Here is an 18,082-nt window from a genome sequence, read left to right on the forward strand (position 1 = left end):
TATAAGTTTGGTTTTGAACTCTATATCCAGTAGTTTGCTTTCCTCCATTTCTGTCATTTGTGATCTGTTTCTTTGTCTCCGCATTTTTTATGCTTCCCTGTGTTGATAGAGTGGCTTTCTGTGCTAGGTGTCCTATAGGGCCCAGTGGCTCAGCCTCCCCAATTACCTGAGGTGGACACTCTTGGTGCACTCCTTTGTGGACTTTGTGCACAGTCTTGTTGTAGTTAAGCCTTGATTGTCGTAGGTATCACTGGGAGGAATTGACCTCCAGGCCAATTGACTGTGAGAATCAGCTGTGTCTACAGTGGGAGAACTTCTGTGCTGGAGACACCCTTCTGGGGCAAGACTTGCTTCAGTGGGGCTTTGGTGCTCACTGAGGCTGCCCCCTGAGTGTGTCCCTTATGGATCTGAGGAGTTGTAATCTGGATGGTCCCACTCTGACCACTGAGTACACTGGCTCTTGGATCTCTAAGGAGGTGCTAATTTAGCCTCTGCCTGCGGCTACCCAGCAGGAGCTACGGAGAGATCTGCAGATTCCTCTTCTTTGTTTGGGATTTGGAGGTGCCCAGATGAGGCCCAGCTGTGAAGCAATGCAAGCTGCTGTGGGGCCTTGGGCCTTCTTTTGGAAGTTCTGGGTCTCTCTGACCCAGCTGCAGTTTGTTAGGTAATTTTCAGATTGCAAAGGGCCAGGCCTTTCATATGCAAAAGCCTCTGTGCACAGCTTGGGTGGGGCGGGGTCTCAGGGAATCAACAGGGAAGAGCAACAGCTATGGCAGATCCTCAGTCCTGCCCTAAGAGGCCCCATGTCTCAGTGTCCCGGTAATGCTGCAGGCACCTCTGAGAGAAAGCCGACCTCGAGTTCCGACCATGCCAGACAGTCCAGTTTCTCGCCGTACGAGTCTGGGTCCCCAGAGACTCGCTCAGAACTAGAGTTCAAAGCAGTCGGGAGCTTGAGACTCCCTCCCGATTGAAAAAGACAACCGTGTCCTCAGTTGCCAGCCCTTTCCACGTGTGCCTCCGTACCTCTGCACTTTACTTCCGCACCTCCTCTGAGTCTCAGTGTGCTTTTCTCTTTCCTTCTAGTTGTAGAGTTTCCACTCAGCCAGCCTTCCTGTGGTTCTGGATGATGTCCGTTTTGTCTTTTAGTTGTATTTTTGAAGTGGTTGTGCAAGGCAGCAATTTCCAGTGTTTACCTATGCTACCATCTTGGTTTCTCCTATTTTTAAACTTAATTTTATGTCAGTGGGAATTCACTGAATTTAATCCACATATATTTATAAAAAAGATGCCCCCAAACTTTTTCACCCATGACATGGGACATGAAAATCTAGTTATTTGGCTTCTTATACCATTTGCAGCAAAGAGGCTCTGTAAAAAACTTTCCTTAGGTAGTGAAATAAGATAGATCAGAATCTTAGAGAAAATCTGAGTTGATTAATCTTGGTAAAAATATATTGGCAATTTAATCTCTACAGAAAGTTTGAAATAATTTGATTACAAATGTAGAGAATGAAAAACCATTTGAACAGCATAGACAATAAATGATGTATTTCCAAACACTTTGTGATGTAAAATTGTCTCTGGTTAGAAATAGCAATATTTTTATTTCAACCAGAATAGCTGAATGACTAATAAAATAAGTTGTCAAATAAAAGTTAGAATTTGAAATCAGGAATGATAGAATGTTAAATAATGGCCTAGCTAGAAATGTAGTGTCCCCTAGCAAACATCAGAAACTTCCTGCCTTGGGGAAGAGCCTTTGCTTTAGGGTTAAAGTAGGTCTCTGCTTTTAGCGTTTCACCTGTAGTAGATTGTGTTATTACCCTACTGATTACAGGTTATTGTGAGGATTGAGTATGTTTTTAAAGCACCTAGAGATTTGCTGTAGATACTTACTTTTCCCAAGGTTTACATTAAGACAGAGGGATGAGGGAACCCTTATCCTTGACAGCGTTAAAACTGACACAAATAATTTTCACATCAGTGTTGACTTCCCAGTTGCAACAATCAAAAAGAAAATAAGAATTCAAATTAATTTTTCTGTCATCGTTAAGAAATGGGCATAGCTTGGCTGGAAAAAGAGCCTTCCCTATATTGTTACACTCTACAAACTGAGAGTACAAATGGGAGGACTCCTCTTGATATAAGATAAAACCATCAAGCCGGAGTGGCTCAGTGGTTGAGTGTTGACCTATGAACGAGGAGGTCACAGTTCGATTCCAGGTCAGGACACATGCCCCATTGCGGGCTCGATCCCCAGTAGGGGGCATGCAGAAGGTGGCAGCTGATCAATGATTCTCTCATCATTGATGTTTCTACCCCTCTCCTCTCTGAAAGCAATAAAAATATATATACATTTTTTAAAAATCAAGAAAATAATGTAAAAAGGGAGGAAGAATAGGGGAACTTCTGGCTACCATATTACAAATGTTGTGGTAATTAGGGTGAATATGTTGTCACTGAAGAAGAAAAATAAAATTAAAAAAAAAAACTTGTAGTGCAAATGAATGCTTTTTAAAAGTGATTATTTTGGGAAACTACATTTATTCTGATAGTATTGCCTTTATTGTATGACATGCTTGGAAATCGTCTTTTGGAGTTCCCTTCAAAGGCACATATGGAATAAGGTGAAGAAGAAAACTGAGTGTTGTTCTTTCCAAAAAAAAAAAAAAAAAAAAAACCCATGTAAGAAATTGTCAGTGAAAATACACTCCTCTACGCCCAAATAAATGTACCTAAAAATATTTTGAGCAGAGATGGCATTATTGGAGTAAGTGAAAGTTCTATTAAAATTAATCTCCTTTTTTTGGGGGTGGGGGGGGGGAGGCTTTTGAGCTGTGGCTTATGGAAAAGATAGCAGATATTCCTCAGTGTTTCTGTCTAAGTTTCTAAGTTGAATCTTGCTCTTCTTAGGTGTTTAACAGTGTATTTTATTTTCTTTAATTTTTATTTCTTATTCATTTCTGTTCATTCAAGAGATCTTCCTCCAATGTCTCATTTTCTTAGATATTTATGTAAAATCAGATGCTATGTAATCAATTTTAGATTATCAATATCTAACTTTAAGTTCCAATTTTAGTTGTTTTTAGCACATTGTAGGGTATGACTACTTTATCCTGTATGGCACCTGCCACTCCCACACCAGTTGTCCCTTGTGTATGTATTCAAGAATAGCAAATGTCATCATTGGCTAAAGTAAAATATACTAAAAAATAAGTTTGCAGCATAAGCAAGAAAAATAACAGCTTATGAGATACAATTCACATACCATAAAATTCACCCATTTAAAATGTATAATTTACTGGTTCTTAGTATATTTACAGAGTTGTGTAAATATTACCACTACCTAATTTCAGAACATTTTCATAACTCTTGAAAGAAATCCATACCATTAATGGTCACTTCTTTTATTTTTAAGTATTTTTTTTGTTGATTTTAGAGAGGAAGGGAGAGGGAGAGAGAGATTGAAACATCAATGAAGAGAGAGAATCATTTGATTGGCTGCCTCCTGCACATCTCCCACTGGGGATGTGCCCGCAACCCAGGTACATGCCTTTGACCAGAATCGAACCCTGGACCCTTTAGTCCGCAGGCCGACACTCTAGCCACTGAGCCAAACCGGTTTTGGCACTTCTTTTTGTTTTTAATTTATAGAGTGATATCCTATAAATAAGAAAGCCATCTAGCAAATTCTGATCCAAAATATGGTTTTACCATAAAATTTCAGGTAGTTCAGGGAAGGTAAAGCAATTCAAAGCGTGAAGGTCCTGGCTGGTGTGGCTCAGTTGGTTGGAATGTTGTCACATACATCAAAGGTCACTGTTTCGATTCCTGTTGCGGGTTTGATCCCCAATTGGAGAGCATATGGGAGGCAACTGATCAATGTTTCTCTTTCACATCGGTGTTTTTCTCTCTCTTTCTCTCTCTCTCAAATCAATTTAAATAAAACTTTTTAAAAAAAGTGTTGTAAAAAGAAAGAAAATGGGGGGAAACCTAATTAATCTAAGTTTCCCTTAGAAAACTGTCTTTCAAGTGAAATGTAATTGTTCTAATAAATGCTGAATGATTATTATAGAAACCACATGGATTATCATATGATCTATAATAATAAAAGCGTAATATACTAATTACACCGGACAGCCAAATGACCTTCCGGATATCATTCCATATGTCCGTCTGGACGAAGCTGCTGTGGCAGGGGCCAAGGCAGAGGTGTGGTTAGGGGTGATCAGGCAGGCAGGCCAGTGGTTAGGGTGATGAGGCAGGCAGGCAGAAGGGTTAGGGGTGATGAGGCAGGCAGGCAGAGTGGTTAGGGGCGATCAGGCAGGCGAGCGGTTAGGAGCCAGCAGTCCCGGATTGCGAGAGGGATGTTCGATTGCCAGTTTAGGCCCAATCCCACAGGGATCCGACAGTCTGACATCCCCCGAGGAGTCCTGGATTGCATTAGGGTGCAGGTGAGGTTGAGGGCCCCGTGTGCTACCTCCCCCCCCCCCACACACACACACACGAATTTTGTGCACCGGGCCTCTAGTACTTAAATAATTATAAAGAAAATAAAACTGTCCATTAAGACAGTAATTAGGTAATATTTTTACAGTTGAAGTTAAGCAAAAGGTTTTAGAAATTCTTAGAATGGTTCACTTAAAAAACAAATTCAGCAGTTGTGTATTACGTAATTACAGGGTTGGTTTTTTTTCTGTGAAAACCACATACAATATTAAATATTGGTGTGTAATACTTAACTATATAGGCTGCTATACCAAAGGAAGATGCCTTTCTCAATAGCAAAATAACAAATGTAAAACTGCAGAGCATTGAAAGGAAGCCCACCATTATTCCCTCTGATTTAAATCAACTGTCAAGAAGAAATCTTTTTTTTCTATTTATTTTATTTTATATTGGCTAATAAAATTACAATTCTATAATATATCATCAAGAAGAAAAATCTTACTGGTCACTTCCTTTCTCTCTGTCTTCCCACCCCCTGGCAACCACTAATCTACTTTCTGTCTCTATGGATTTGCCTATTCTGGACATTCCATGTAAATAATAATATACAATATGTGGTCTTTTATGTTCGGCTTCTTTCATTTAATATAGTGTTTTCAAGACTCTTCTATGTTGTATTGTAGCACTTATCAATACTTCATTTATTTCTATGGCCAAATATTCCATTATGTAAATACTAGAGGCCCAGTGCACAAAATTCATGCATGGAAAGGGTCCCTAAGTCTGGCCGACAATCAGGGCCAATCAGAGCCTTCTTTCCCTTGGTTGCTGGCTGCCTGCTGGGGCCTTCCTTCATTCCGCGCCGCCCCCTGGTGGTCAGCGCACGTCATAGCAAACAATCCAACTCCTGGTCAGTCAAACTCCCAAGGGGAAAATTTGCATATTAGCCTTTTATTATATAGGACATCACATTTTGTTAGCCCATTCATCATCTGTTGAAATTTGGCTTGCTACCTTTTGGCTATTATGAATGTTGCCATGAACATTTGTGTACAAGTTTTTGTATGGACTTCATTTAAATTTTTTTATATCCTATATAATAAAAGGCTAATATGCAAATCAACCAAACGGCAGAATGACCAGTACACACACACACACACACCCCTCTCAGAGTAGAATTGCTAGAACTGCCGAACTGTTTTCTAAAGTGGTTGTACCATTTTAGATTGAATTCATCAATGTATGAGGGTTTCAGTTTCTCCACATTCTTGCCAACACTTGTTATTGTCCATCTTTTTTATAATAGTCATCCTAGAGGGTGTGAAGTGGTATCTCATTGTGATTTTAATTTGCACTTCTCCTAATGACTAATGATATTGAGCATTTTCATGTGCTCATTGGCATTTGTATATCTTCTTTGGGAAGACATCCTTAAAGTAAATATTGGAGGTTACTGTTTAGAATGCTATTGTTTAGATTAACTTTATTCCTTTATCTGATGTTAGAGTTTTTGCTTCATTAATTAAAACGTTGTACTCTGTTATTGAAGGTATTGTAGATACAGCTTTCCCCTGTGAAAAAATTATATCTGCCGAAACCGGTTTGGCTCAGTGGATAGAGCGTCGGCCTGCGGACTGAAAGGTCCCAGGTTCGATTCCGGTCAAGGGCATGTACCTGGGTTGCGGGCACATCCCCAGTAGAAGATGTGCAGGAGGTGGCTGATCGATGTTTCTCTCTCATCGATGTTTCTGACTCTCTATCTCTCTCCCTTCCTCTCTGTAAAAAATCAATAAAATATATTTAAAAAAAAGAAAAAAAAAAGAAAAAAAATTATATCTTGTATCCTGGCCTGAAATATTCATAAAGACAATTTGTTCCCCCTCTGATAAGCAATGATTGACAAGTAAAATGTTTAGTAGACCCTTTTTGGTCAAATTTTTATTGTAATTTTGTATCTCTAGGCTGAAAGAGTTAGCAGAGGGAACATATCACAAATAGGGGACCCAGTGGCTCATTAAAACTTTGTTTTATTCCTTACATTCTCAGAAAACACTCACCTTTCGTTAAGAGAAAGATCTTAAGGCAAGGAATACTGATGCTTGACATAGCAACTGAAGTTAAAAGTAGCACTTTGTCCATACGTGTAGGGAAAACTGACCACTTTTAGATAGGCATGAAAAAGTACATGATTTCATCCTAATGTCCCTCTCTCCCCAGCGTGGTACCATGCGACGACGTTATGAAGATGATGGCATTTCAGATGATGAAATTGAAGGGAAAAGAACTTTTGACTTGGAAGAGAAACTTCACACCAACAAATATAATGCAAATTTTGTTACTTTTATGGAGGGAAAAGGTTAGTATTATTTTGATTCAGACCTGTAGTCTCTTGATGTAGGAAGTTTAAATTCTGGGAACTGTAGTAAGCATCTATGCAGCCAGAATATACCTGTTGATGCTATGTAGCTATTTATCTTTATTTTCTTTTTTTTACACAGTACCACTCACACACTACCATCCCCAAATCCTCCCACCCTGTGAGTCATTTCTTTGCTATATTAGAAGAAGCAAGCATTTATTAGGGCAGGAATGTTGTTAGAATTTTTCTCTAAAAGTCTCTTCCTTCTTTTTCTCCCTTTCCTTGGTTTGGGTTTAATTATAAGTCCTATACTATAATAAAAGCTTAATATGCAAATCAACTAAATGACAGAACGACCGGTCGCCATGGCACACACTGACCACCAGGGGGAAGATGCTCAACATAGGAGCTTCCCCTAGCCTGCAGGCCCCGACTGGCGGCAGCGGGGGGCTGGGCCAGTGAGTGAGTGGCGCCAGGCCAGCCAAGGCGGGTGCCAGCGGGGGGCTCCCCAATCACCCCACAGTTGCCCTATAGATTGGCCCTGATCGCTGGCCAGGCCTAGGGGCCCTACCCATGCACAAATTTCGTGCACCGGGCCTCTAGTAGTACAATAAAAGCCCTTTTATGCATATTCTTCCCACCAAAACTGAGATGTGTGATTCCATGTGTAACATGCAGCTTTGCTCCTTGGCAAACCAACAGGAATGTAGTGGACAGAATTACATTTTTTTTTTAAATATATTTTATTGATTTTTCACAGAGAGGAAGGGAGAGAGATAGAGAGTTAGAAACATCGATGAGAGAGAAACATCGATCAGCTGCCTCCTGCACATCTCCCACTGGGGATATGCCCGCAACCCAGGTACATGCCCCTGACCGGAATCGAACCTGGGACCTTTCAGTCCGCAGGCCGACGCTCTATCCACTGAGCCAAACCGGTTTCGGCCAGAATTACATTTTTTGTCTATTGGGAAGGATGATGTCCGGCTGGCGTGGCTCAATGGTTGAATGTCAACCTATGAACCAGGAGGTCACAGTTCGATTTCTGGTCAGGGCACATGCCTGGATTGTGGGCTTGATCCCTATTGTGGGGCATGCAGGAGGCAGCCAACAATGATTCTTTCTCAACATTGATGTTTCTCTCTCTCTCTCCCACTACCTTTCCTCTCTGAAATCAATTAAAATGTCTATTTTTTAAAAAAGAGGAAGGATGACAATAATTTCTGCCTAGGATTTATGAGATGACTCGTTAATAGAGCTACCCCCTATTGATTAAATTTTTAATTTACCCTGGAAATACAGACTTAGCAAATCCCTGAATCCTGCTTCTCAGTTATCTTTTTCCAACTATACCTCTTGCCATCCTAACAATTATTTTCCTTTGGTGACAGATTTTAATGTGGAATATATCCAGCGGGGTGGCTTAAGAGACCCTCTGATTTTCAAGAATTCTGATGGACTTGGAATAAAGTAAGTGTTGTTGGTCTGATCGGATATGGTTGAGAAATGGCCATATTACACATAGAGCTATAGACAGTGCAGTATTGATAGTATTTCTCATTTAGTTTTAAAAGGGTGTATATTTCTTTTTTTACAAATGATTGTTAAAGTAAAATGAGGAAATAAAGTTGAGATAAGAAAATCAAGTCATTTATATTTAAAATATATTTTCAGCTCAAATAAGAAAATTGATGTGTCTCGACTGGAGAGTTCTTAGTACTTTAAGAAAAACTTCACACTGCTCTAGCCAGTGTGGCTAAGTTGGTTGGGCATCATGTTATGCACCAAAAGGTTGTTGGTTCAATTTTGGTCAGGGCATGTGCCCAGGTTGTGGGCTCGATCCCTGATAGGGTGTGTGCAAGAGGCAGCCAATGGATGTTTCACTCTTATATCAGTGTTTCTCTCTCTCCCCCTCTCCGTTTCTCCCTCTCTAAAAAAACCAAAAACAAAACTGATTTAAAAATATAAAATCACATCGGCCTTGGGCATGCATAGCCCTCCTCCACATAAAAAAAATCTTAAAACAAAAAAAAAAAGATAGCTCAATTGGCATGGCTCATTGCTTGAGCATTGACCTGTGAACCAGGAAATCAAGGTATGATTCCTGGTCAAGGCACATGCCTGGGTTGCAGGCTCCATCCCCAGTAGCGGGTGTGCAGGAGGCAGCCAGTCAATGAATCTCTCTCATCATTGATGTTTCTATCTCTCTCCCTCTTTCTTCCTCTTTGAAATCAATAAAAACATATTTTTTTTCTTAAAGTTAGAGTGTTAAAAAGAAAGAAAAGAAAAAACAGACTAAAGAAGCTATGCTTCCCACTTAAGTTATACTTATTGGTGTTTGTTTCATAGGATGCCAGATCCAGACTTCACTGTGAATGATGTCAAAATGTGTGTGGGTAAGTATTAAGCATGTGGCCTTTGTGTCTTTGAGGCAGAGATTTTACACTTAGGACTGAGTCCTAAATCTCTGAGATTTGAGAAGGTTTAGGACAGCCGTGGGCAAACTACAGCCCGCGGGTCGGATCCGGCCTGTTTGAAATGAATAAAACTATTGAAAAAAAAGACCGTACCCTTTTATGTAATGATGTTTACTTTGAATTTATAATAGTTCACACAAACACTCCATCCATGCTTTTGTTCCGTCCAGTTTAAGAACCCATTGTGGCCCTCGAGTCAAAAAGTTTGCCCACCCCTGGTTTAGGAGCATTGAAGTATGTATTGGATTGAAGTAGTTTCTTGATTAGAAACTATAATTCAGCAACTGAGAATTTTCTCAGAGGGAGTTACTAAGTTGCTTTGTTTAGCACTCATTTGTGGTAAAACATTTGAACCCGATACTTCTTTCCTACCTGCCATTTTTATCTCTGTGCATCCCTCTCCCACTCCCCACCACTTTCTCTCCAGAAGATCCTGCCTTCCAGGGCAACCTCCCCTGGAAAGTGAAATTTTATATCTATGAGCCAAGAATGAAGCTTCATTCATATTTGATTTTCTTTTTTCCCCCTAAAAGCAGTAGAGAAATTTCCAGGAAATTTTTACCAATGCTACATTTGTTAACTAGGCCAAGGTTTGATACTTTGTAAACTGAGTAAATACATTAAAATTTTTCTTCATCAGTGACTGGTTAACTTAAGTCTTTAATCTGATTTATGTTTTATTGTATTCAATATTAGTAAAAAGAAAGCAAATTAGAACAATCTAGTTAAAGAAGAACACCTCCTATGGTCAGTAAAGGTTCAAGTCCATTTTCTGCAGACCATTGCTGTTCAGTGAGACAGTACTGAATTCAGAGATGGTCACTCTCCTATGCACGATAAGGCAGTAAAGTAGATTAAAATCTTTTAGAAAGGTTTCCAACAGGACATGAAACAAAAGTTGTTTGATGTTTTCCTTCTACCACTAAATTTCCTCTATGCTGAAGCTGCACTGAAATCTCTTGCTTTGGAAATTAAATATTGCAGTACTATCTCTTGGCCACTTGAGGGCCCTTTTTAGACAGCTGGATAAATTTCTGTTTATCCTACTAGGTCAGTGGTCGGCCAACTGCGGCTCTCGAGCCACATGTGACTCTTTGGCCCCTTGAGTGTGGCTCTTCCACAAATACCACGTGCGGGCGCGCATACAGTGCGATTGAAACTTCGTGGCCCATGCGCAGAAGTCGGTTTTCGGCTTGGGCGAGTCTATTTTGAAGAAGCACTGTTGATATTTGGCTCTGTTGACTAATGAGTTTGCCGACCACTGTAAAAGTCAAAGATAGCCCCAGTAGAGGCATATTCTCTGGAGTATGTAGGTCAGGGGTCCTCAAACTACGGCCCGCGGGCCACATGCAAATACAAATACTGTATTTGTTCCCGTTTTGTTTTTTTACTTCAAAATAAGGTATGTGCAGTGTGCACAGGAATTTGTTCATAGTTTTTTTTTAAACTATAGTTCGGCCCTCCAACGGTCTGAGGGACAGTGAACTGTCCCCCTGTTTAAAAAGTTTGAGGACCCCTGATGTAGGTACTCAGTAAACCTGTTGAGTAAAATGCTTTTCTGTTATTACTGTTTTCAAAGTAGGGCTCTCTCAAGAGGCATCAGAAAGACCTGCTTGAGTACTTATCAGCCCATCACTTGACTTCTTTTCCTAATGGACCTCCAGAGCAGTAATTCCTTAGAGCAGTGGTTCTCAACCTTGGCTGCACATTAGAATCACCTGGGAATCTTTTTAAAATCCTGATTTCTGGGCCTCATCCTCTGGAAATTCTGTTTCTTTGTTGTGGCGTGGGGCCACAACATTAGTAACAAAGAAACAGAATTTCCGGAGGATGAGGCCCAGAAATCAGGATTTTAAAAAGATTCCCAGGTGATTCTAATGTGCAGCCAAGGATGAGAACCACTGCCTTAGATCTTTTAAGTAAATGGATCACCACAGCTTTTCTCTATGGGTCAAGCATTCTTATAGGTTTGTGGGCCACAAATGACCCGTATTGGAATCACCTATGTTAAAAATATAAACTTCAGGATCTCATCATAGACTTATCCAAATGTAATGAGCTATACAGTGGGGCCTTGACTTACGAGTGTCCTGACTAACGAGTTTTTTGAGATACCAGCTGTCTCTCGGCCGATTTTTTGCATTGAGTTGATAGAGTAATTTTAGTTAACGAGCTCCTTAACGAGCTCGGTCTCTGAACGAATTAAACTCGTAAGTCAAGGCCCCACTGTACAAATAAAAGGACTCATTCAATCACTAGTCTCCTTTTGGATTTCTTATCACTTTCTTACCATTTTTTAAATATTTATTGCTAATGATCTTTGGAAACTTTTATTTTCCAGATAGACCTGTGAATAGTCACAGATATCTTTGCTGTGATTTAAAATAAAGCTGTGATGCCCTGGCCGTGTGGCTCAGTTAGTTGGAGTGTCATCCCATACACCAAAAAGATTCTGGATTCGATTCCTGGTCAGGGCATATGGGAGGCATATGATGTTTCTTTCTCACATCGATGTTTCTCCCCTCCCCCCCATCCCCTTTCTCTTTCTCCCTTTCTCTCTCTCAAAAAATCAATAAAATCATATCCTTGAGTGAGGATTAAAAATAAAGCAGTGATTATATCTAATCTAATAGACCTATGGTCAGCAAACTGCAGCTCGAGAGCCACATGCGGCTCTTTGGCCCCTTGAGTGTGGCTCTTCCACAAAATACCACATGCGGGTGCGCACGTACAGTGCGATAGAAACTTCGTGGCCCATGCGCAGAAGTCAGTTTTCGGCCTGGGCGAGTCTCTTTTGAAGAAGTACTGTTGATATTTGGCTCTGTTGACTAATGAGTTTGCTGACCACTGGAATAGACTTTCAGAAATTTCAACTGATACCTAACTTTATGTCCAGGTTGTTTGAAGTCTTAGTTGGTTGGGTTTTTGTTTTTGTTTTGGGTTTTATAATTTAATGTATTTTAATAGCAGACTTATAGGAACAGCATAGAAGACAGACATTAAAAATATGTACTTGCAGCCCTAACCGGTTTGGCTCAGTGGATAGAGCATCGGCCTGCGGACTCAAGGGTCCCAGGTTCGATTCTGGTCAAGGGCATGTACCTTGGTTGCGGGCACATCCCCAGTGGGGGGTGTGCAGGAGGCAGCTGATTGATGTTTCTCTCTCATCAATGTTTCTAACTCTCTATCCCTCTCCCTTCCTCTCTGTAAAATATCAATAAAATATATTTTAAAATAAAATGTAATTGCATGTGAGACAACTCAGAAAGTATAGTGAATGGATGGAATCTACTATGTGACAAAAGTGCTACAAACACCATTGAGTTCCATCAGTAAGAAATTTACTTGTTTCTTTAAAAAATCCAAATGCTGACATTGTTCAGAAAATTTGAACAGGTTTATTTATAATTGTTATAAAGTTGAACTGCTGAAACTTGTTTACTGAAACATTTTGATTTGCATGAATGCTTTGCATCCCTGCATTTATATTTTTAAAATTCACAAATGAAATTGGAAAAACTGCCAAAACTGGTTTCTGTCCCCTCTTTTCCACTCGCAATCATATACTTAAGAGGATAGTTGGGGGCGGTTTTCTCTTGGATAACTAACGATTGTCAAAATGCAATGAACAGACTATTAGTGATTACAAGGATCCATTATCACTACTAGTATATGTACTATGGCTTAATTCAGTCTTCTTTTATACTTAAGTGGAATGTTACATCTCTAGTATCAGTTCATGTCCCAAAAAGAAGAAAATCATTCTATGGTGTAAAAATTTTGTGATGGGATATATTGGTTGAGAGTATGGACTCGGGCAGAACTGTCCAGGTTTAAATCCCAACTCTACTAATTACTAGCTGTGTAACCTTGGACAATGTTACTTAAGTGTAAAGTGCTTAAAACATAGTACGTGCTCAATTAATGTTAGCTATTTCTATGTCATTTTTTTAAATCTTCATCTGAGGATATTTTCCCATTGATTTTTAGAGAGAGTGGAAGAGAGAGGGAAAGGCAAAAAGAAATATCGATGTGAGAGAAACATATCGATTGGTTGCTTCCTGCTCAAGCCCCAACCAGGGCCTGGGCCCGGGAGGAGCCTGCAACTGAGGTAGGTGCCCTTGACCGGAATCGAACCCAGAACCCTTTGGTCCACAGGCCTATGTTCTATCCATTAAACCACAGTGCTAGGGCACTATGCCATTATTTTATCTAAGTGCTCTGGTACGTACACAGAGTACTAAGTGCTCTGGTGGCATTAACAGTGGAACTGCTTTTGCTTTGATTTACATTCTTGAAGGAAAACAGTCACTTTTTAATCAGAGGCCCGGTGCACAAATTTGTGCATGGGGCTGATCAGGGCCAGGCTGGTGGGGGGTAGGGGCCAGGGGAAGTTGGCCGGTCAGCCCCACCCCTGATCGAAAGGGGGGGGGGCTGAGCAGGTTGGAGGGGGTTCCGCAGGAGGTTGGTCGGCTGGCCCCACCCCCGATCAGGCTGGTTGGCCCGCCGTAGTGGGTGTCATAGTGACCGGTCATTCCGGCTGTTCCGGCGTTGCAGTGGCTGGCTTTTTATTTTATTCTATTTATTTTTTAAATATCTTTTTATTGATGCCAGAGAGGAAGGGAGAAGGAGAGAGAGATAGAAACATCAATGATGAGAGAGAATCATTGACCGGTTGCCTCCCGCACACCCTCCATTGCTAATTGAGCCCGAAACCTGGGCATATGCCCTTAGCCAGAATCGAACCTGGGATCCTTCAGTCTGCAGACTGACGCTCTATCCTCTGAGCCAAACCAGCTAGGGCTGGCTTTTTATATATATACTAGAGGCCTGGTGCATGAAAGCATTGCATGACATTTGTGCACGAAAGCAGTGCATGACATTCATGCAGCAGTCGGGGGTGGGGTCCCCTAGCCCAGCCTGCGCCCTCTCATAGTCTGGGACTCCTCGGGAGATGTCTGACTGCCGGCTTAGGCCCACTCGCTGCTACCACCACTGTGCTTGCCAGCTGTGAGTCCGGCTTCTGGCTGAGCAGCGCTCCCCCTGTGGGAGTGCACTGACCACCAGGGGGCACCTTCTGCATCTGCCCCCTGGTGGTCAGTGTGCATCATAGCAACCGGTTGTCCCGCCATTTGGTCAATTTGCATATTAGGGTTTTATTATATAGGACCAGGAGTCCAGTGCACGAATTCGTGCACCCTGGAAGGAACTGTGGGCTGCAAGGCTGTGGTAGGCATAGGGGCAGGTCTTGGCCCATCCTCCGTGCCCCAGCCTGGCCCCTCCCACCGCAGCCCCCCAGTCTCGTCTGCTGGCAGCCCCGCTCCCATGCGCTGACGGCGCCAGCCCTGCTCGCACCCACTGATTGTGTGGAGTGATTGAGGCCAGCGCCAGCAGGGGGTGTGAGCTGTGGCTGCTGCCCTGATTGCCCCTCAGGGGCAGGGAGAGGTGGAAAAGTCCTCGGGCAATCAGGGCCAGTAGCTGCCGCTCGCACCTGCTGATGGCACCAAGTGATCAGGACCCACGCCGGTCACCAATAGGTGCAAGCGGCAGCTCCAGCACTGGCTGTGGGTGCGAGCAGGACCAGCGCCAGGCAGGACTACGGCATGTGGAAGCAAAGAATTTTTAGTAACCACCAGAGGCTCATCCCAATGACAGCAACCAGCGCCCCACCTTGGTCTAGCGCCCTTGCTCACCTTCTCCACCATCCCACTGTGGCCAGTACCCACCATGTTCTGCACATGTCCGCTAGTGGTCAGCACACATCATAGTGACCGGTTGTTCTGCCATTCAATCTATTTGCAAATTAGCCTTTTATTATATAGGATACATGTTTTTTGTTTTTTGGGGGTTTTTTTTAATATATTTTATTGATTTTTTACAGAGAGGAAGGGAGAGAGATAGAGAGTTAGAAACATCGATGAGAGAGAAACATCGATCAGCTGCCTCCTGCACATCTCCTACTGGGGATATGCCCGCAACCCAGGTACATGCCCTTGACCGGAATCAAACCTGGGACCTTTCAGTCCGCAGGCTGATGCTCTGTCCACTGAGCCAAACCGGTTTCGGCAGGATACATGTTTTTATTGTAAAATACAGATAACGTTTACTATTGTGGTAATTTTAAAGTGTACAATTCAATGGCATTAAGTATATTCACAATGTGCACCCACCATTAATAAATAGTTCCAGAACTTTATCACCCCAAACAGGAACACCTTACCCATTAAATAGTCAATCTTCATTCCCTCCTTCCCTCAGACCCTGGCAACCACTAATCTGCTACCTGTCTCTGTGGATTTGCCTATTCTGGACATTTAATATAAAGGGAATCACAAAATGTAACCTTTTATGTCTGGCTTCTTTCACTTAGCATGTTTTCAGGGTTTACCTATCTTGTGGCATGTAACAGTACTTAATTACTGTTTATGGTGAAATAATCCATTGTGCTGGGAATACCACATTTTGTTAATCCAATTATCTATTGCTGGGCATTATTTTCACCTGTTGGCTATTGGACCAGAAATCCCATGAACATTCATGTAGAAGTTTTTGTTAGAACACCTGAGTTTGAGTCTTTTGAATATATATTCACAGTGGAATTGCTAGGTTATGTAGCCATTCTGTGTTTAATTTATTAAGGAACCACAAATTGTTTTTTCATAGCAGTTGCATCATTTTACATTCCTACCACCAAAGTCTAATGGTTCCAGTTTCTCTGCATCCTGGCCAGCACTTATTTTTCATTATTATTATTATTATTCTATGGCCATTCTAGTGGGTCTGAAGTAGTATTTCAAGTCATTTGAAATAGGATTTAACATTTGCTTTTTCTTCTAAAACATGAAGGGTAGTTTGGTCCGTTGCCTTACTTATGTTATATTTGATTATGTATTCTGTCATGTCTACTTCATTGTGGCCATATTCTTGTCCTCTTGCCTATTATCTTTTATCTCTAACCAGACTGTAAACTCCTTGAAGGCAAGGGATGAGGTCCTAATACTACTTTATATCTGCCAAGGCCAGGTATGTAGTAGGTATTTGTTAGTTTCATGCAAGTTGAACAGTATTCTTAATATTCCAGCAGTAGCTTTTTATTCTCTCTCCCTTCCTTAACCACAATTTTTTTAACTTTTTAGCTGTGCTGCCTTTCCATATCTTCTCTTATGCTGTTGCCTCTATTTGGAATTCTCTCTGTGGAATCTTTCTTGCTGAAATTCTGTTTATTCTTTAGAGCCAAACTCAACGATTCTCCTACCCTCTTTTTTTCTTCTCTGATCAGTATAGGTTATATATTTTCCTTTATTTTTAATTACTGTTTAATTGTGTTAAACATTTTACTTTACTGCCAAAGCCGGTTTGGCTCAGTGGATAGAGCGTCAGCCTGTGGACTGAGGGGTCCCGGGTTCGATTCCGGTCAAGGGCATGTACCTGGGTTGTGGGCACATCCCCAGTGGGAGATGTGCAGGAGGCAGCTGATCGATGTTTCTCTCTCATCGATGTTTCTGACTCTCTATCTCTCTCCTTTCCTCTCTGTAAAAAATCAATAAAATATATTTAAAAACAAAAACAAAAACAAAAAGAAACATTTTACTTTACTGACTAAATTTTCACAGCCGCCCATAGGGATTATTCACAAGTTATAGAAGATGATATTAAGGTTCAGAGCAGTTAAATAACTTGGCCAACTAGAATTAGAGATGAGATGTACATTAGATCTCTTTGGCTTCAAAACTATTATTTTCTTCCCCTCGTATTTTATGCTACCTCTTCTAGCATTCTGCCTTTTGTTGTGGTTGTTATGATTAGTTGGGAGTCTGATGTAAATAGATATTTATGTCCCTTATGGTAGGTATCTTAGTAAATATTTGTGGAACATATGAAAAGGGAAATTTATATTAGAAATACTTGACAGGTTTGGGAAATAACCCTTTTAAACAAAAGAGTAGACAGATTGAAATTTAATCTAGTACTCACTAAAGAATCGGTCTTTTACTCAATTTGTGGGAGAGATTAGATTCTGTTTCAAACCTGCATCAAAGCAGCGTAGCTCAGTGGATAAGTACATTGACTCTAAAATTGGGCTACCTGCATTCTTGTCCTGCTTTGTCCTGCAAGTTACCTATCACCTGTTTTCTCATGTGACATGGAGATTACTACTTAGCATTTAGGATTGAGTGAGATATTGAATATAAGATTCAGTGCCTAACCATATAAATAAACATGACATAAGGGAGTGATTGTTATTTTTAATATTACCCATTGTCTTCCCCATTTTCTGTGATTTGATTTTCTGTTGATTATATCAAGTCACAAGTAGCTCTTTGTTATTGAAAACCTTAAATAAGAAAGGGTTAGTTTGTTTACTTTCACTTGTATTTTATAGTCTTAATGTATTTATGGATATCAGTGGCTCAGTAGAGATAATCAGTGCATCTTTCATGGCAGGGAGTCGTCGCATGGTGGATGTCATGGATGTGAACACACAGAAAGGTATTGAAATGACGATGGCTCAGTGGACACGCTACTATGAGACCCCAGAGGAGGAACGAGAAAAACTCTATAATGTCATCAGCCTAGAGTTTAGCCACACCAGGCTGGAGAACATGGTGCAGAGGCCCTCCACGGTTAGTCTAACCATTTTTTCCACGTTGTCACTGTCACCAAAAGAGTTGTATATTTACTAGGAGAATTTATTACTTTCTGTACATACCAAGATGAAGATAAAGAGGAATAAGACAATTTGATGAGGATAATTTGCATTTTTAGATGGTCCATCATTTTCTAAAATAATTTAATT

General features: G+C 41.0%; 1 protein-coding gene across 1 annotated transcript in view; it reads left to right on the plus strand.

Moving 5' to 3' along the window:
* KDM2A (lysine demethylase 2A) overlaps positions 1-18,082 on the plus strand; it is an 82,856-nt gene that overhangs the window by 27,188 nt on the left and 37,586 nt on the right. The window contains exons 2-5 of the mRNA XM_081099850.1: positions 6,667-6,805; positions 8,200-8,278; positions 9,158-9,204; positions 17,731-17,909. Of these exons, the coding sequence (XP_080955976.1) occupies positions 6,667-6,805; positions 8,200-8,278; positions 9,158-9,204; positions 17,731-17,909 (444 nt within the window). The remainder of the gene's footprint in view (positions 1-6,666; positions 6,806-8,199; positions 8,279-9,157; positions 9,205-17,730; positions 17,910-18,082) is intronic.

The sequence above is a fragment of the Myotis nattereri genome, assembly GCF_964212035.1.
Source record: "Myotis nattereri genome assembly, chromosome: 9".
In the NCBI taxonomy this organism is placed as follows: domain Eukaryota; kingdom Metazoa; phylum Chordata; class Mammalia; order Chiroptera; family Vespertilionidae; genus Myotis; species Myotis nattereri.